The following is a 21,201-nucleotide window of genomic DNA, read 5'->3' on the forward strand; positions in this document are numbered from 1 at the left end:
ATGCAGGTCTAGCCTTGGTCATGTTGACGAAGGGGCGGCACTTCAGAGGCTCCAGGACCCCATGGCACCAGTCTCCCTAGTCCCCCAGACAGACTGGGAGCATCTGGGCTCTGTCAGCGCCTCTGGCCCCTGCAGACTCCGATCTATATGACGGGGAGAGGAGTGGATTGGATCAGGGAGAGGGAAAATATGAGCCAGATTCCTCAGCCTTGTGCAAAATCTATGCTTTGCCAATTAGGATGTTACATGCATGTAGGTGTGTTTATGGTTACATTATGGCCAGATAGCAGGTCATAGTGATTAATTTTGTATGATGTTAGATGGGGGTTATTGCCTAGTGACTAATGTTGAGAAAGTACTCTCTATAAAGTGTCCAATTAAGCATTAATTAAAAGTGTGCAGCTAAAAATATGCAAAGGCTGTTCTGAGCAAAAACATCAAGATCAGAGTGACAGATATCATTCCAGAGTTTCCTTATGAAAGTGAGCAACGGTTTGATCAAGTGGATATAGCTCCTACGCTGTGCCACATGGAAACGGATACACACACTTGCCAAGACTAATTAATCCATACACTAAATTAGGAATATAAATTGTGGTCCCAATTTAACAAGGTCAGTCTTAACTTCTCCCTTTACACTTTATTTAACTGTGTAGGAGAAAAAAAGAAGCCCTATCAATGTGCTTCGCTTATTATGATTGACGATTGATGATTAAGTCCTCCAGCTGACACACACCACCAAAGCCGGTGAGTTGGAATTGGATGTGACACATACACAGTTCTGCGTGTTAGGTAATTCGTTGACGAGGGGCCAAATTCATTTATGGAACAGCGGTATTGGCAGGCATGGACACTCTCTGCAAAAACAACGATAATCACAGAGGTTTGGCGCGGCGTGACAAGGACTCTTCAGGGAAAGGCCCTTACACGCTGCTTTGTTGGCCGTTCCTCCCTAAGATGGAGGGAAACATCCGACACTGTTCTTAAGATGAGAGTCGCTTAGAGCAGGAACAGAGAGGTTTATGTAGGGTGTAGATGATGTTTAAAGGGCTTGATTATCATTTGTTTGGTCTGTTTTGATGCAATATCTAGTTCATTGCAAAACTGGAAGGTATAGAATTATTTAAAAGTACATTTAGCTACATTCTTATTTTTGGGGGTGTAAGCAGTAAGTGTTGTTTTTTTTTTTTTTTTCCATTTTTCTTTGTGGAATAAAGGCCCTGATAAATCCTCTGTAATGAAACAAGAGGGGGACCCTATCTCAAGCCATTTAATTTCTTTTCGCATTCTCCATTTTTTCTGCTAATGAGCCTTATTGACAATCAAACAGAAGCTGTCATCCCCCAGGATGCAACACTCCCAGCCCCTGCGTGTTTGTCATAGTGTCCTGGCAATCAGAGCTGCCTGCAAGACCAGGCTGGCAGTTAGTGGTTCTCACAGCAGCGCTGCCTGAAAATGGCACACTTCCTGTAGAGTTGCAGCTGCCACCTCTGCTACTTCCATTACTTTCTATAGCATGCAGATGTTGTATCAACATTCCCTGCCAAGGGGACTGCAATAACTGTGAGATTCATGCCATGTTTCAGAGGCACGTCAATTTCTCAAGTGGCACAATTAAAGAGGAAAATACAGTACCAGGTTTTTCACAGGCGCTAAAATCGGAAAAGGTTTTTTTTTTTTTTTTCATTTTTTTCAAAAGGGTGGCTGTTTCATAAAGGTTCACAAATCCACCCGATTTTTACTGCCCTTTTCCTGAGTTGAGCTGTTCTGTGAGGCTTTGTGCGGCAGACCTGTCGTGACCCACAGCGGATATGGAAATGGGGCTAAGGTTTTATGGGCCAAACGGATTGGACACAGTCAAGCTCAGGGGGCATGAATATTGGATGTTATTTCTGCTCCCTTTTTATGTAATCCATTGCCAATACATTATTAATAGATGATATCATATCCAGAACTACTGGACAAAGCACTACAGAGGGGTGCTATGAAAGGAGCTCTATGTGGTGGAGACTGTGTCAGAAAATACAGTTGAAGTGATATTATTTTATCACTGTAGCCCAACACCCTGACCAGACAATCTTTACAGTGTAATTTTTGGACTAACTGAACTTCATACAAAGAAAATATGGTGAATGCTGCATTTCTACCAGGAATGAATCCTGTATTTGTGGGTTTGAAAAGCACTGAAACATTGATGAAGTATCAAATGACACCCAAATACAAGTTTAATGGATTTTGAAGCACTGGGATACTTTGCTCATCCTTCTTGACTGCAGTGAGTGAAGTGGAAATCTTTGCAAGGATCTAGAGTTTTCCTTGCAAAGCTGACTCCCAGTGTACAGTAGCAGGGGAGCAGTGTCTTATCTGATGTAGCGATTCACAGGCTGTGCTAATGTGGAGCTATTTAAAAAATAAAAGGGTCAGATTCTCTGTTTTGATTCAAATGTGCAATTGTTCAAAAAAGGTCAGACTACCCGTTTGATTCATTGTGATCTGAATGTTATGATCTGTACTTGTGCAGCTTTTATGAGTCACAGCAGCAGTATCCTAGTCATGTATAAACTTCACGAGAGTTGCAGCTGCTTTTTTTCTTCACACAAAACATCACTCAGAGGTTACACAAATCCTGTCTGTCCAAAAGCAAATCCTTAAAAAGTACTTCTCAGCTCTGCCCATCGAGCACAGAAGATAAAATCACCTTTTACTTTTATGGCCCGTATTGATACTGTACACATGTTGGCACAAAGGTATTATCACGTAAATATCCATTAAAAGTGAATGTATAAGCCACTCACGAAAAAGTTACATAGGGAGTAGGTGCGTAAGGTAATATTCTCTTTTTAAGGTCAGTTTGAATTGTTTTTTCTCATGGGAAACGGCAGATTGATAAAGAGCAAACAAAACCTCTTCTCTGAATGCTTGTCCTCCATGGTCTCAATGAAGGTTTCATTCCTTTATATCATCCAGCCCAATTCCCAGCATGCGTCCATTGTGGCTCTTTCAACTGGAGCTCTCCATTGACTGGCTCATTGTCCGGCCACTCTTTTGTGTGTGCTATCACCGGAGCACAATCTTTCACCTGAACAGCACAGGAGCGCAGGTTGGATATGGTCACGTGAAGCTCCTGAGTCGCCCACGTAGATGCCAGGCTGCACAATTAACCCGGCACTAATGAAGAAATGTTTATTACATATATAGCAATTTTTAAAAATCTCCCACGATGCTTGATAATAACTTGGATATTAGTGATGCTCAGGTAGCATACATCAGACAGGGATGTCCAGTGTTATTGCTCAGACTATATTATTGAAAGAAGGGGTTTTTTTAAATATAACAATGCACAAGCAGATGTTTGAAGTGCAGCCCACGGCAACACAAGGCTAGTTAAAATCAATATTGCTTTCAATATTTCTTTCCTTTGACAGATAACCAGCACTGAGGAAAGTCTTGATAAGAGTGGCAACATATGGATGTGGTGAGCCTCGCTTTCTTTTGATTGCATGACCCCTTGACCTTTGCCTGTGTTTGAGAGGGAAGCAGCCACATGGTATAGTGGGGGTCTGTCAGGCTCTGGTTATGGGGCATTATTGACCCAGGATTTATAAATATTTAATGCACACATTAAGATCATGGTGGAGGGTGGCCATTAGAGTTCTCCAATAAAGAGGCTCTCACGATGATTGAGTGGTGTGGCAGAACTAGTGGCTGATTGTTGGGTACAGAGAAACCTGCTGAGACAATATACTGTACCTCAAGCCTGCCTGCCAGGCTTTGAAGCTCTTAACACTGACTACAGCAGAGCAAAGTTGTCGTTTTTATATTGTACCTTTACCCTTAGAATCGGCCTTTCTTTTTCAGTTTTTTTGCTCCAAACGTTATTATTTCTATTGTTTCTTTGGTTTCATTTAACAGGCAGAGTAAATAAATATACAGCTTGTGCAAGATTTTGTCATTCAGCATCAGAGACAGCAGTAGGTCAGTAATGTTTCCAAACCGAGTATGTGTATCTGAAACAGATAAAGCAATGTCAGGAAGCAGTTGTGCGGCTATTGTTATCAGACACATTGGATTATCGAGGGAATGATTTGAAGCACAAGGCGATCGCACCTGAAAATTAAATCGCTCTTTTGAGCGCATCTGTCCTTTGCGCTATCAGCAGCTCTTGGACTATCTCCTGTGCCGTGAGATCTGTGCATGCTGGTTGACATAATAAGCTGTGATATGCTGATTGCTACTCAGGTTACTGTCGTTTAATTGTGCATTAAAGGCAGTGCTGGCCTCGGACAATGTTGCCTTGATGAGAAATTGACATTTTGTGACCTGCTCTCCGTGACCACTCAGGATGCCAGATAAGATGCTCAGTTGTTTTTAAGGGGACCCACTATTCTTCCCTCAAACACTTCTATCCTTCTGTCTGACCCACTTGATGAGTATAGATTTCACTGTGGCTCTCCTTTCAGCGCTCAAACTATAAGAGGTTCAAAACGATACCAGCCCTTATAGACAAAGGATAACCTTGCTCTTTCAATGTATTGATTCTTTATTAACTAGGTGGCTTAATGCAATGAAATGAGGGATTTGAATGAGCCCCATTTGGGGTGCTTTGAATAAAAAGATTGCACTGTTTATGAATGACTACAATGAACCTTTGAAGCACCACAGATGCAGGATATGCTGATACAAAGACCAGTAGGAATATGTAACAATGTCAGTGCTTTGCTGAAAGAATATGAGTAAAAGCAGTTTTCATCTTTTATAGATGTTACACTTTTCCACAGGGTTCAAACAAGTATCTCTGCTGCAAATTCTAAACACTACAACTTACAGGCGAATCACAGGTTTGTCTTCAGAGGTTCTACTGTCTTTTTTTTGGTCCTGATTGTCAGTTTGTCTGCCAGCCAAACTGTACTTAGAACTGAAGAAGTCCACAGTTGAGGAGCTATTGTGTTTTTACTGAAAATTTTAATAAAACATCACTTATTCATTTCTGTTTCCATTCCAAATGTTGACATTTTTAAATTTTCTTCCCTGTAAACACATGTAAGCTATGTGGCAGAGTCATAAGTGGTGAGTAAAAATGACTTCTATACATTCTACAAAACAGAAAAAATACAACCACAAATGGAGTGTTTTTTTATCTCCAAGGTTGTCCCTCATGCACATTAGTCTCTATTGGATCTTAACAACTATCATATGGGTCACAAACAATTTATTTGACACAACCAACAAAGTTTTCTCCAAAATGGTCTGTATAGATAATTTAAAATCAATATAAAAATAAACAATGAAGTTTGACTTCCCCTTTAAAAAATGGACAGAGAGTCTTGACGGAGTAACACAAATTTTGAGGATACACGTGAAATATATGCACATTGCATTTCATCAAATACAAAAAGAAAACAAATGAAGGCAACAGTTCTTGGCTGAATTATCTGTGCTGCATCACTATATTAAGGGCATGACGATTAATACATACATAATGAAAAGCAATATACAAAATTTCAGAGATAAATACATTATTTATAGTTGATATGTTACAAAATTTCCCTCAGTGAGCGCAAGTGTGTATTTGAACAGAAATATGACAATGAACTACTATTCTCCTACATTCTCAATGGATTTAATTTTGTTTTTTAAATGTTTTTTGCTGATCTAAAATAACATGAAAAAAGACAGATGTATAAATATTTAGCACAAGTTTGGCAATATCACAATAGTCTACAATTTTTAACCACATATAAAACACATAAGGGAGTTGGAGCTAGAAGGGGGAGACTGCTCCTCATCAACAAGAAACAGACTTCACAGTAGCCTAGGAATGCATTAATATACAGTGCTAGCAAAAAAGTTGAAAAACATGGCAAAACACACTTGCTTAAAAGGAAGCTCTAGACATGGAAGTACATCATATTCATCAACAGAGCAGTGTTTTTGTACACGTCAGTGTGCTTGTTGAATCAAAGAGGTTTTTTTTTTTTTTTTTTTTTACTTTTGTAGATGATTTCTAGCTACAATAAATTACAAAATTTAAGTTAAAATGCAGGAATGAAACATGATACAACGTTACCCACCCAGCCCCACCCCTTTTACTCATATTTGTTGTACTTTTATGATCAATTATATCATTATATATCTCATATATTTTCCAGTTGAAATTCAAACTGTCTTGGCCCCTGTGTATTTTTCTCACACATAAAAATACAAAAAGTCACATTATAAAGACACACAACTGTTGTGAATCTATTAAAAGAGAGTTGAAACAGAAAAAAAAAAACAATTTCTGAGGCAAACGAGTTCATTGGCAAATGTACTGTACATCAGTGTTTTTACTTTACAACCAGATGGTGAGTCCCTTCCAGTACTGAGCGTGTAGTTGATTGGACAGATCTGAGGCCGAAGCACAACCCGACAGGTATACAAAATAAACCCTTCATCATCCTGTGTCCTTTTCAAGGGTGTTAAAATGGGAACAAAAATAACCAAAAACAAACAGAAATCCCACAGAAAAAAATATTGTTCCTTGTGAAATCCTTTTTTCTGTAGGTTGCAAAAGTCATTTAAAAGAAACAAAAAAATTATTTCTTTTCTTCTTTTTTTCTTCATCTTTAAAAACAGAACAAGCGGTTGACTATACATTACACCAGCATTTTGCTGTGTGCTGTGGGGATGTCCTGTGAAGTGGTAGTGTGTAGACTGGTGCTTGAGATGATAAAAGTGCATTTACATTGGAGGGACAACCAGGCCGGACATGGCTGAGGAAAACAGACAGAAAGAAAAAATGATTATTTTTGGGGGCTAAAATGGGTTATGGATATAAATATGAAAAATTGATCAAATGTTGTGAATTACTGTGTGTATGTTTGTGTGTGTATGTGTGTGTGTGTGTGTGTGTGCGTGTGTGTATGAGTGTCCAACCAACTGACCGTGCACTAGTGCGTGAATGAATACCTTAATGTGCCTGTTTGCGTATGTGCCTGAGAGTGTTTGCCGTGTCCGCCAGCCTGCTGCTGCACATCCTCTTAACAGGGAGAGTTTGAAAACCTCCCTCTTGCTCTGACATTTCAGCCCCCAGCACGCCAGTCTTGCTATGTGTGATATTTCTCCTGGCATTGGGGTAATGGCAAACAGTGGCCCAGACTCCCAGGAGACACGGCCGTGGTGACGGCAGAGCAACAACACGGTCACTTCTCACAATGCCACAATGCTACAGTACTAGACACTCCCCAGACTCCCCTCTGATTCTTTCTATCACTTCTTTTCCTCCCCTCATCTCTTTATCCTCAACTCTACAACACTGTACAGCGCATTAGTCCTACATTCCCCAAGTCATGCCTCTGCGTCATTATCCAAGAGAGATTAGCTAGATCAAAGGTAGCTTCCGTTATTTTACCAAGACCATCTGCTTCGGATATCATTAGTAAATGTACCTCAGTCTGAGAGTTTATATATTCAGTATTTTCACACGTTTTAACAATTAGGTGACTAGTGAAGTGCTGGGATGATATATTATTATATTGCTCTGAGTATATTTGTAGAGTCATGGTTGAAATGCTTTTAAGTTTGCCAACGCAGATGATGGCAAGGCATTGCTCATTAATTTCTGCACAACATGTATTAATAAGTATGAACGTGTAGCAAGATGAACTTTAATTTCCCACTTCATTAAGCCCAATGTTATTAATCTTGGGGCACACACTACGGCTAAGCTTGTTTTCAAAGCAATCATGTTGGTCATGACACATGCACAAAACCTAATAAACATAATTACTAAAACAATTCTGGGAAGGTCTTTTCCTGCGACATCAGAGGGGATCATTTGTATGAAAGGGCAACAAGGATGTATGTCTGTGTATGTTTGCACAGACGAGAGCTGAAGCTTGCACTCCTACACTTGCATGTCTGCGGAAAAACATGCTATGTGTTAGTGTGTGAATGTGTGTGTGTGTTTAGCTGAGAGATGTAAATTGGCCTGTCAAAATGGATATATTTGTAATGATTAATCCCTCACCAAACCGGACAGAGGCCTGAGCAGCGGTATCTGACCAGTAGTCCGTAGGGAAGGGATGAGGGGGTGAGGGGGGCTCACCTTGCAGTCCGTTGCCGTTGGCGCTGGTGCAGGAGGGGGGTGGGGAGGCCTGGGGTCGGACCACAGGGGCGAAGGCGCTCTTTTGTTTAACTGCAGAGACGATAGGGAGGGAAAGGGAAGGAGGGAGGGTGAGAGTGAGAACGTGCTGTGAGTAGTGCTCGAGAGGGAGAGGGCAGTTAAGGTAAGGCTGGGATAGTATTACTGCCAGGGGGGATACATGATCAGTACTCACAGGCCCCTACCATCAACATCTTGTCCGGTTGAACAAATACAGGTGGCATATAGTGAAATACACATAAAAACGAATATTTCTTCTTTTTCTGAGCTACATGTGTGTTCTCCGAAGTACTAAAACGAAACAAGCCTCTGTGAATGAATAGTAATATATTATCACCATCAATAATGTTATAATCCTGTCAGAGGTGATTCATAGAAGTGAAAACGAATGTGGGAGCTGGAATTAAATCAGCAGCAGCTTAGTGCTACTACAGCGTGCGATAGTGGCAAGCTACTCACTTCCATATGGGGAGTTGGCAGAGGATCCGTTGAGAAACCCAGGGGAGCTTGGCACTCCCAGGTTCATACCGGCATTGCCGTAGCCATTCATGCTGTTGCTGACGGTGTTGTAGCTCGACTGCTGCGGGGTGCTGCTGGAGATGTAGCCCCGGGGGGACACGCTGCTGGTGTTCCGGCTGTAGCCCACTGAATCACATGTTTGGAAGATGGAAAGGGAAATTTGTTCATTTCTTGTGTTCTGTACAATATTTACAAAGAAAATGTTCATCTATGTAAATGATAATGGAAATTTACTGTTTCAATCAAACATTTTTTATGTCAGCACATACTGCAGATTCCAGTTTATTAAGAAAAGAATGTGGCATAATTGGACCCTTTAACTGTCTGTATTCCAAGTGAGAATGAGGGCAGTGAACCTGATGTTCAAAACTAAAATTCTAATCCATTTTTTTATTTAAAGAAGAAAAAATACAGAAATTTAACTATAATGCTCATTTTGCTACAAACCCCCTCTGGAATCCCCTGAAGGATCCCCACAGGTCCTTGGACCCCACTTTTGAGAACCACCAAGTTTTGGAGCCATACCCTAAATCACATACCTTGGTCATTCCCTTGTGACTCAGACACATTGACTGCTAGCTGGCTGCTGAAGGAGTTGACTCCCATCATGCCGTGGGAGGCTGTGTTAGCGAGAGAGGGAATCTGGTTGTGGTTGCGGGGAACGCTGTACAGGGCCTCAGCGATGTCAGCTGCCCTCTTTAGAATGATCTCCTGAGAAGCGAAGAGAAGGCAGAGGTTTTATTTATGTTTTTTTTTTTTTATAGCTGTGCTTTTGCTTTGATACATGGTTCATGGCTACTCAAAATGCACGTAGCCTACATTGTTCCAGATATAGTGGTGAAAATACCCTTTGGTGATATTATCAGTAAAATTTCCGCAGTTTCTTATTAAATGGGTATAAGCATGCTACAGACCTGATTGTTGTGGGGCATTCCATACAGCGCTTCAACGAGATCAGCCGCCCTCTTCAGTAGCACCTCCTGATGAGGAAAACACAGGAGTAAATGTTAACACCCAAACAGATTATGTTTGAGACCCTGTGGTCTGTACAGTAACAAACAATATCAAAAACAACATAACACTGCAGGGCCGTGGAGAGATGTTTATATATTCAACCACCTAAATAAAAGCCACGCTGATTTAAGAGGTACCATTGCTGCATTTATACAGCACTACCACTTTGCTCCTTCCAACCATGCAGAGCAGTGAATAATGTTCCCTATCTTAATTAAACTGGCATAGTCCTTTAAAAACAACACCTCACCCCTGATTCTGGGCTTCACGTTTGCTCCGGAGTTCAGCGATGAGTCCCTCTCTTCAGAACAATAAAGTGAATTAGCTCTGGGTTAATCTAGTTCTGTTGTAATGACATTAAGGAATTTTTCAATTAACCTCTTTGACTGGCTGTTGCAAAGGACTTCACAAATGACTTCCCATCCAGCAAAAGCTGGGTGCTTGTGCCTTAGGGACATGGATGCTCAGGATGTGGTCTTATCCATGTCTGCATGCTTGCCCCGGCTTGACAATGCGGATTAGCTGTGTTGCTTTGGCTCTTAACACTGAAAATGAGTTGGCCCCAGATCCCGTTTCCCCCATTCTGTTTCGAGCTTTCAGCTAGGTGGGGTTTGGCCCGTTTGTGTGTCTTTATCTCCTCTTTGAATTCAGCACTTACAATTAAATCCCTCTCAAGAAACCAGACTGCTCTCTTTGTTTTCTATAATACGGAAGGCAATATGCTGTATGAAAACCCTCTCGTCCTTTTAGAGTGCATTTAATCTGACAAAGGCAAGTTGCAGACATGGCTCTTGCATGTGTTTTTAAAATGCAAGCTTGTTGTCACCTGCTGTAGAGCAGAGATTTGTCGACTGTGCTGTTAGAACCCTGGTTAAAAGCAATGCAAATCTGTCACCAGAAACATCTCAGATGGTGCTTGTTTTCTTCCCACATTCGCTGTGTTTTCTTTTGCGGGCCTCAGTAATTTGTCTGAAGTGTTCCATCACTTGGCAATAGCAGTGTGGGATTAAGACGGCAGCTGCCGTAAATGAATGTAAACACAGCCTTCGCGCCTTCAAACAGCGGCCTCCAAGACTTGGCCTGCATTTCCAAGGCTCAGCGTATGTAGTGTGTACGGAGTGTGTGTGTATGGGCCCTTTCATCCTGAGGAGCATATCTACCACAGTCCTTGATTTATCAAGATGAATCACTGTAGAAGCCACTTCCAGCATATGCCATGCTCTCTTATAGAAACATATCGCTTAATCCACCCCAAGTTACCGGATGGGTGGCTCTTAGAATGGGCATTTACCTCTGAAATTGGTGTGTATGCTCAACGTTGCATGCATCTAGTTTGCATACAAATAAAGAATTATGGTTGTCGTGAGGCAGGTAGACTAAATGAGAGGACCAGCTGTCTTGATGTGTTCTCATCAGGCAGAACAGATTTCTCTCTCTCTTGCTGAGTGAGATAAAGTGGTTTTCTTTCTTTTTGTCTGCAGTTAATAATTACCAATAATCTATTCTATCATATTTCAAGATCTCCTACATGGCTCTCAATTTTAAACAACAATTAAAGCAATTAAGACTGTCTCGTTCACATGCCATGTTTCATTCTCTGTAAAACGTCCTCTCCCTCCTTGTCCATATGGTACTTTGCAGCAGTGACATAAGGACAGCTTGGAAAAAGGAGGAGAGAAAACGTTATTGCCTCTCATCCTTAATCTGTCGTTTACCGCGTGGTGTCTTAACTAACCAAGCTGACTCGCAAGGCTATGCTTAAGTGGCAACCTAGTCATATCCGAGGATGATGAGAAGTGCTGCACCCAATCAAGGAAGAAGTTTGTTTTCTTCTGACGAGATGCTTTCATGCGTATCAGCTCACGCTGTGAATACGATTAGCACGGAATAGTGTTCTGAGGGCATTTCCATGTAAATCTCAATACTGCTCCAGCATAAGTGTAATTGGCTTTCTTGTCATGGAGACATATCAGAACACACCATGTTAAATTGAAACAATTAAAGGCCTCAAATGATTTCTGTTGTTGTGTGACAAATGCGTGACAGATTTCTGCTATTGTTTGTCTTGCTTTACATAAAGGTCTCATGCTCAACAACTGTTTAAATAGGGCTGCTCAGATGACAGATCACCTAAGATTTAGAAAGTGTTTTACATTACTCCTGAGAAAAAATGAGAGGAAGCCGTAACAAATGATGTGTTATAAAAAATATCTAACAATAAGGAAATGTGGCCTAAAACAGCCTGAATGTGATTCTTCAAGCACAAGATTAACATGGATGTTGTATTTATATTATTACAGTTAATAAAAGAGGGCCTAGGTTATGTAGCTTGGAGTGCTAATGCCATTATAAAACTGTAAGGCAATTACTCTGTTAGCTCTAGCCTGAGGTAATGAATGCATTTAGAAGCATAGGGCCATTAGATGAAGGTACTTCAAAGAGCACAGGAAGAGAGATTCATTTAAATACATGGGTAATTGCTTGACATGAACACATTTGTAATATTTTCTCCTTGTGGATTACACAAAGAATTGGAAAAGAATGGGCTTATGCTCATTTTGGGAGGAAAGAAAAGAATCCAAAGCAATCAGCTTAATAATAAAACAATATTGAGTTTCCACTTTTAATTTCATAATGAATCTAATTTGTTACAGAAGAGAGAAATTGAGTGTGATATAATGTGATATCCAGTCTATTTGTCCATTACTGCCAGAGGGCACAAAATGGTATTATAAATTGTCTTTTTTATATTATGAATAGAAAATTGTTTTATAACAAGATCTTAAAAAGGAGGGTGAATTCCAAAGTCTCTCTTCACTTAACGCGATGCCCGCAAACCAATCTCCTTTCTCATCACTTGACTGCTCACACTTATTACTTTCATATTCACCCTGGACTTTGCATTGAATTTTTATATCTCCACTCCTCCCACAGGGTCAGACTGTCATCTACGATGTTGTCTTAGAATTACGAGGTAAACTTCAATCAGAGGCAGCTTCCCCCCTTTTTTTTCTCTGTGTAGCAACAATATTAGCGTGCATCCCTTGCTATCCATGAGCACTCCCATATTGGCTTTCTGTCTCCTTACAATTACCACGTGTCTTACTGGTCCCAGGGAGAAGGCTGGTGGAAATCAATAGCGCAGTAATATTATCAACTGGAGGGTGAAGTCATGGGGGGGGGGGGGGGGGTTAGTAGAGGCGGTGAGTGGGCTTGGTGTCGATTTGCCTTTCTGCTAATGCACACTGTGCGTCCTCCAGCTTTATCTTCTTTTTATAGAGTCTCCCTACCTCACCTGCACCCTGTAATGGCTGTTCTCTATATGCTGTTTCTGTTCTCATTCCAAACGTACACGCCCGGCTCAGCCTGCCGCAGGCTGCTTTATTGGGAATGTGCTTTTGACCCCGAAAGCTGACCCTCAGATGGCAAGCTTAACAATGACGAATCACTTGGTGGGATCATTTACATGCCCCCTGAACCCCATATTTGGGTCCATTAGAGAGCAAATCAAATATTTATGTTGTTTATTGGAAGTGCAGGGTTTCATCTCACTTCTGTGATTGTTTCATGCAAAGGCCCGGAGACCGTGCTATATTAAGTATACACACACCCAGGAAACTAATCTTGGTTTCAGTGTCAAAATCTTTTTTACAACGCTTTATATTCAAGGAAGGAACGAAGGTTTAGCTGTAATAAAGCTGTTGCTTTATTAACATTGTTGTTCTCTTTGGCCAAAAGACTTGAATTTCGCAAAGACCCTGCGACTTTATAAAACAGAAACAGTGTAGCTAGATTGACTGGTGATGACCGTGGAGATAGAGAGAGCAATGTGGATATTAAAGGTAAGCGTACTTTACCTTTTGGTCTGCGTTTACAGTTGAAATTAGAGTAACATTTCATGCTAGGTGTTGTTTCCTGTCTCCACAGGGACTGAGTCTAATTGAAACACTTCATATACTGTACCAGGGACTAGCTGTGATGTTCTGTTTCTCCACATTGCCTTGGTCAAATGTCTATAGCTACCACGCAGTCTGTTCTTTATTAAATTGTCCGTTGGACGTTAATGATATTGCTGTGTTGCATGCTGGGATTTAATAGATAAGGTCTTTAAAGGTTTTAGAGTATTATTAAAACTCTGAGGTGGCCACCACTTTACAACTTGCCAAGGGGTTTTGAATGTACTAATCAGTCATATTATTACACTTGACACATCTGGAATGTCAGTCACCAAAATGGTTACTGGCAGGGTAGCAATTAAAGAAACACACAGATAGATTTTATCAATAGGAAATGGAAAGAGTAAAAGAATCAAAGGGAATGTCAAGAATAAAAGAATCAAAGAGTTTCTGCAAGGAATGGAAAAAAAAGCATGAGCACCTTAGTTTTCATGCTCAGCTCTTTCAATATGGCAGCCTATTTATGTGCAACACCAGTGTGTCTAAAACTGATGTGGCTTTCAACTCCTTTACCCAGGTTCAAAAGAAAACAATAAGAAAGCCAAAGCATAATAACATGCAGTCTTTGTCTATTAGCTGCAGTAAGACTAGGGGGTTTACGGCACAGGGTTCTGTAAACAAAAGATTAAACCAAATCGAGCTGCAGAAAATGAAAGGAAAACATGAGTGGGGTAATGAGGGTGCAGACGTCGTTTCTGACCAGATTACCATCTCCACAGACTACTGGAGAGGAAAACGCCTGATTGAGCTATTTTACCACACAGAGAGTTTACGCCTCGCGCCACACACAAAACCAATACCATTACCATGCTGGTTAGTGGGTAAGCCACATATGTGAAGGAAAGCTGTTACGGTTTGGGGTCACAGTGCTCTGCGTTGATTGTAATGTTGTTGTGTTTATTTGTCATATTCAGAGTATTAAGGCGTTATAACCCAGACAGCTCAATCTCATTGTTTTTCTGTGCAATAGAGATACTGTACCGACCTTTGGTAACCTCTCAGGATCGCCAGGGTGTCTGGGGATGACTTTCTGCAGCCTCTGGAAACCATAGTCAATGGTTGGCTCATTCAGGGCTGAACGAAAGAGAAGAAAGATGAGCATTAAAACAATTTCAGGGTTAATTTTTCCAGAGACAAGAAGAAACTAATTGAGAAATCTGTTAGAGTTTACATTACAGAAGTCATTTTAGAATGCCTAATTTCATAGAAACCTCAGGGGTGAGACAATGTTTTATGAAACACCAGTGGCTCTGGGGGGGGGGGGGCAGGCGATGGAAAATGACACCAGTTCCTCTGACACTTGTGTCACCAAGTGTTATTCCATTAACAGCCATGATGACCTACATCAGTCTGAGAATCCTTCAGAGGGACCCTCCCCCTTTTTATCTGCTTGAGAATATTGACTACAGCAAACTACATAGCAGGGGTCTTTTAATCTAACAGAGCTTTAATAATCTGTGAAAGGCTGTCCACACATTGATCTAGTGTAAGTTGCTGTCATTTCACCCTTCTGCACCAACTGTACTGCAACACTGGGCCCGTGAAATACGGCAGCAGATCCCATCGAGCCATTAATCTCTCCCACCCCTCAAATAGTAATCTGGGGCATGAGGCATATTGGGCGATGAATCAGACGCACAAAGTAAATGAATCATAACCCAGACTTTGGTGAGAGCAGGGCGTTTTATGTCTGACAGTCCTAATGGGTAATTGAAGGCTTCCTTACAGCTCTGCCTGATTCTAAACAATCATGTGTACACTCATCGGCAGGACAAGGCAAGGAAGGGAGGGCAGAGGAGAGAAGGAGGGGAGGTTAGGAGGAGAGCAGTGTAAAGGGGGAAGGAACGACTTAATAGAGAACATCACTTCTCAATGTAGATATCATTTTCAGGAGAGTAACTCCACCGAGCAAGGCGCTTCATAAATCAATGGCTTTCTATGGAGACTAATAAGAGCTGCCTGCCTCTATTCATTGTTCAGCCTGTAATTTGGCCCATCACTCATTACTCAGCATGTAATTTCAGCATTAACACCGCACAGCTCGCTGAACCTGCTGAACACCAGAGAATGTGTAAGCAAGCAAACACCCCCCCTTGACACACACACACACAGGCAGGCAGGGCCTCTGAAGCACAAGCCAGGGTGCCACAGTAGGAAAATGAACATTTATGTTCCTCACTCTTTCTTTTGTTTCCTCCCATCTAAATACACATGCAGAGACCTGAGAGAGACACACACACACACACACACACACACACATGCTGTACCTACTCCTGTATATGTACAGTAGTCGTAGACTCAGAAACATATGTACAATTGTACACATGCACCAGTTCTGCCACAACCTGAATACAGTAATTGCCAGCTCGACCATGATCAAACAGAGCAATTATGTGTTCAAGCATGGACAATGCAGGGTCCTAATCAATAGTGAGGATCTAGTTTGCAAATACAGTGGTATTCATCCCTGTTGGCGAGGCACACCTGAATAAACCCATCGCAACAACAACACAGCTGGAAATCTGATTTGACATGTCATCATGCGTCCCAAAACGACATAGGTCTGCTTCAGAATGTGCAGGAACGCCATCTTCTCCTTGATAAAGGATTGATCTGCCATATTGATCGTACATGACAAGGCTGTAGCTAGGAATTTGCCCCCTTTCTTTTGTTATTTCCACCTCCTTTCTTATCTTTGCACTCTGGCAGTCTCATACACATGTACACACAGGAGCATGCATATGTCTGTGTGTGTGTGTGTGTGTTTGGGTTTGGGTGTGTGAGTGCATGTGCCCAGCTGTGAGAGTGTACTGTATGTGCACGACAGCCCTTCCAGACCCCGCTGCTCAGTGTGATGTAAATTGTGTATGTGTAAAAAGCACTCCATAATCAGGCCATCCATCATCAGAGGCTGTCAGTGGGCTCTCTCAGGGTGATACATCACGCTCTCCTGTCCTCTGCCTCAGCTGGGGACTACACAACCCGCCAGGCATGCTGGGAACACAGCCGGAGAGACGTACAGTACAGGACGAGACCTAGGTTGGAAGAGGTGCTCTGTTTGATGTGCATTCCCAATGATAATGATGCCCTACTGTAAATGCATAGCTAAGAATTATGAAGCATGTGATTTGGAGGGTAGGGTATCCTATAGCTTCAAAGAATAGTTTAAAGTGAATTTTATCAGCAGTCATTACAGTTTATGTATAGTTTTAAATAATTACATATGGGGAGTTAAATATGTCAGACTAAACAAAAATGTTATTTGGACTCATCTGGCTCTTAGTTTCAAACGTGACTCAATGTTCTAGCAGTCGCAGTCCAAGCGCCAGCCATGATCTCCACATGTCGACATGTCGCCATCTCATCTATCATGGAGATGATCTTTGTAACAACCCCGGCGTAATGAAATTGGTGACACAGACCGCCATCTGCTATTGATTTCATGCAAATGCTTTTGACAGCTGATGGAGACTTGCATTAGCGCTAAACGGTGCTGTCAGTTGATGAGTTGACAGTTTTGTAGTCATAGCATGTACACTGGTGCAGACAGACACAGACAATGTCAATAACCCTGTAAGAGCTACTGATGATATATACTGAGCACTTATATTCAATCTAGACAATAAATGTGTTATGTGTGTATTCATTGCATTGCTCTGTACATTTTTTCTTCCAAGCAAAGATTTTCTTTCATCTGCTGAGCTTTTACAAGAATCATTCCGACTTCTCCTCTTACTTTTTCTTACACCACACACATTGACAGTGGCCTTTCCCCTCCTTTATCTCCCATCTCTTTGCCCTGTGTCTTTTTTAATCCTTGGCACATCATTATGTTCCAACTTCACACTCTGTCATAAACTTTACTTTCTAAAGATATAACAGGCAAATTTAGCTCCGCCCTTGCAGGACTCTATGCATGACAAAATTAGTTTGCCCCTCCTTGTCCTTCCAGCACAGTTTGGTGAAAGAGGGGATGTAAGGGTGTGGAAGGAGTGTGTGGCCCCCTCCCGTTACCCCTCCTGTAAGGGTTCTTAGTCGCTGCAAGGAAACATGAAACCCTCCACACACATCCCATAAATTGTACACTGGGTGGGGAGTCTAGCAGAGGGGAGGAGAGACAGGGAAAGGTGGGGGCAACTGGGGGAGGTATGATAGGGGTGAGTAAGTGGGGGAGGGGGGTTCACTGGCACGTTCCAGTCACGCCCGCTTCCCGGCCCGCGGCCAATCAATACCACTTTCCTGTTTTAGAGGCGGGTAATTATGAGGTGGAGAGATTGTGTGACCTCTCACCCCTGCTGCATTACTCGCCTGATATTAAGATAAATTGCCTGATTTTGGGTAAACATATGCTGCAATTCAAACTGTCAGCACTGGTTTGCTCAGGGATAATTTGTATTGATCTCCTGGCTTCTTCCCCATTTTGCTTACTGACCTCATGGATAATTAGAGAAAAAGAGACACGGGGAGGTAAGGCAGGGCTTGCATTTGAATACTTTGCAGAAGAGATGAAGAGCACATGGGGAAGAGGAGAAAGCATTATGGACTAATAGAATTTTCATTTTCTCTCATCTTCTGTTCAAATTTAGACAGGTTATGTTTTTAAGTCGTATCACTTATATATTTCCCCTGCTTGTGTTACATATACAGTGACGTATTATTCATAGATTTATTTCAGTGGTTTAATTTCAGAGGTGATTGGGATTTAACAAAAGTAATGAGACAAGAAAATGTTTCAAATTTGACAGCTGAACGCTGAAGGACTTACTGCCGTTTATGAGTAAAAATTTACATGATTAGTGACAAAATAATGGACCTGCTGAAGAGTCTGCTTCTTCTTCTTGAAGGCTTGGAAGATCTGTTTATGAGTATTTCAGCAATTTTCTCACTCCAGAGTGAATGATCATGTTTCAGAATATGAAGAAATGGAATGCATGACTCGGTGTGCAGCTGTGACCATATCATTTCCAATTTTGAATATCACGCATGCGCACAAGCACTCATGGCAGAGCTTCAGTGGCATTCCTCTGCCTGGAATGTGCACTTCCCAATCGTATTTTGATCTGACACCTTAATCTGCCTGTCCTTTCATGCCACTAGCACATTTTCTCTGAGAGCCCCTTTAGCCGCCTCGGTCTAGCCACTTTACTTAAAATGTAGAGTGGATGGCATGTACATGGCATCTGAGTGTGGTCTGCTGCTCCTTCTCCATGTTCTCTAGAAATAGGACATGAGTAACCGCTCCACAGCAACAGTGTAACATGGCCGACGTTGGCAGGCAGAAGTGCTTACATGGCAATACACTACTGTGTGCCCTCAGTCTATATGGAAGGGGATTGAACACATGTATTGACTTACAGTATCAGGGTATAAACATAGGGAAATGTTTGAGCAAAGCAGTAAATTTAAGGAAATTGTTCCTTGTTAAGTCTATGAGCCTGAATGGAAGCTTGCACAGAGTACTAGCATTCCTGCCAGCCATTACAGCTTATTACGATAACTCTATCTTTCCAGGAGATAAAAACCTAGCCTTGTTGCCATTTGCCAGCTATTACTTTCGCTAATTATACTTAACTGCTTCGAGCTTATCTCCACTCCTCCTACACCATTGAGCAGTTATTTTTTTCTTTCCCCTTAACACAAATTAGAGGTGGAGTGGGAGTTGGAAAGGGGGAGACAGATAAACAGCACAGGCAGAAGTTCATTCAAGTGTTATTGCATTTGTGACTTGTCAAACAGTCTAACTGAAGCCTTCTAGGCACCTGCAGTCTGTTAGATGGATGCACTTCAGCACTTCAGCACACATAATGACCTTGTCTTACTGATGCTCAGTAGAGTCTATCGGAGACATAGAAAGAGGGAATATCTTTTCAGTATTACAGTAAGGAGTTAAAATTGAATACTGTGCATACAAAAAAAAAGGTAAGATATTCAGAAGTCATGCTGCTGCAGTACTGCTATGTTCCAGTATTGGTAGAACAGAAAACATGCATGCAGATGTACAGACCATCTTAAAATAAAAAAACAAGCCAAATTGGAATTTTCACAGCAAACCCACGCAAAGCAAACCTCATCTGTTTTAACACTGACCATATCATCTCCATCCACTGTAGCCAGTTATTACTGAGTGATTCCATCTCCAGCAGTCTCAAGATGAACAGGAAATTAAAATTTCAAAGATCTGCAGTTAAGATAAATCAATGGAGACAGATCAATGTTCATTGAAATTTCATGAACTTTGAGCCAATACAGATGAAAAAACCTAGACAGTTACAGTCTCCAGCAGATATTGCTCCTGCAACAGATAAAATGTAATTAACACGGTTAAAAGGGAGCAATGTTACAGATTGCACATCCATAATTTCAGACTCCCTTCATATCGGTTGTATTATTAGAAAGAGCCAAAGACACCTGTTCAATCCTCTTAGATGACATCTAAAGTATGTGTGGCACTTCTCTAAGGACATCGGCAGACTTTCACACATTACCGGCCAACAGAAATCAAATGGGTTCCCTTCACAGCTGATTGCAAGCGCAAATTAATATTGTAAAATGAAGATCAATACATGGACGGGGCACAGATCGATGACGGCTAAATTACGGCCGCATTTTCCCTCTCATTCAAGATGAGTTGTGTTTTCCTCTCAAAGTCAATACCGTGCTGCCTCCCTCATTCATTTCTCAATAAACTTGCCGATGAATTTCAATCAAAATGCAGCAGTGGAGGAGGGGGGAAGAGGTGGAGTTCTTTTAAAGCCCGTTGGGTGTGGATCATACTGAAAATGGGGCAAGAAGAGGAGGTAGAGAAAGAAGGAGGAGGGGAAAGATTCTCGTCTATCAAGAGCTCCCCCACAACACACTGCCTCCTCCGTTTGTCTTTCCTATGGTAGAGGACTGATGCTGTGACTTAGTGAGGACAATCCATTTTAACAGTCATTAGAAAACAGACCTCTAACAATACTACAGCACAAAAAGTGGGTCCAATTAAAATTAAATCAATGAATACCATCTTGCTGGGGGGAAAAAAAGACACACCTATACTTTCATTTTTCTCTTGAAATATAGCCACAATGCATTTCACGGGAAGATGTAATGGGGAAGAATACATACTCAACTGCAAGTACTTATTTCAATCAATTTCCTAGAGCTGGATTTCACAGGTCACTTGCTGATAACATGCTGTGGAATAATGCCACAGCGTGCTACTCAAAGCCTACCTGACAAGCTGCCTGACAGTGGGGGAGTGCGGGCACGTGTCACGTCAGCCCTCTAATTGGACACAAGGACCTCAGTGGAATCTTGTCGCAGTCCACACAAGCGCACAAGGCCTTCAAACCAGGCCTATCTAACTTGGCAACGAGTGTCTGCTCTACTCCTGTGGAGCTAGTGCTAAATACCAGAGTTGTAATGAGACAGGCAGGTATGGGGATATGGCTTGTGGATAACATGCTTTGACACATGCTAAAACTGTTGTGCCAACTGGTTACAACCCACTTGACTATGGCGATGACATTTATAAATGCATGTCATCCTTTTTCATTGCAGCACTTCATATTGTAAAGTGAATTTACA

The 21,201-nt window shown here is 41.6% G+C and overlaps 1 protein-coding gene across 8 annotated transcripts in view; it reads right to left on the minus strand.

The window, feature by feature from the left end:
• Positions 1 to 6,094: 6,094 nt before the first annotated feature.
• LOC113132128 (transcription factor COE3) overlaps positions 6,095 to 21,201 on the minus strand; it is a 66,183-nt gene continuing 51,076 nt past the window's right edge. For 4 of the 8 annotated variants that reach the window (XM_026309994.1, XM_026309997.1, XM_026309996.1 and 1 more), the window contains exons 11-16: positions 14,618 to 14,706; positions 9,577 to 9,642; positions 9,202 to 9,373; positions 8,603 to 8,788; positions 8,009 to 8,176; positions 6,095 to 6,752 (exon numbers count right to left, since the gene is read on the minus strand). In XM_026309994.1, the coding sequence (XP_026165779.1) occupies positions 6,721 to 6,752; positions 8,009 to 8,176; positions 8,603 to 8,788; positions 9,202 to 9,373; positions 9,577 to 9,642; positions 14,618 to 14,706 (713 nt within the window). In that variant the 3' untranslated portion in view covers positions 6,095 to 6,720. The remainder of the gene's footprint in view (positions 6,753 to 8,008; positions 8,177 to 8,602; positions 8,789 to 9,201; positions 9,374 to 9,576; positions 9,643 to 14,617; positions 14,707 to 21,201) is intronic. The other 4 variants (XM_026310000.1, XM_026309999.1, XM_026310001.2 and 1 more) reach the window with 1 other exon arrangement.

This window comes from Mastacembelus armatus, chromosome 15 (genome assembly GCF_900324485.2).
Source record: "Mastacembelus armatus chromosome 15, fMasArm1.2, whole genome shotgun sequence".
Lineage (NCBI taxonomy): Eukaryota > Metazoa > Chordata > Actinopteri > Synbranchiformes > Mastacembelidae > Mastacembelus > Mastacembelus armatus.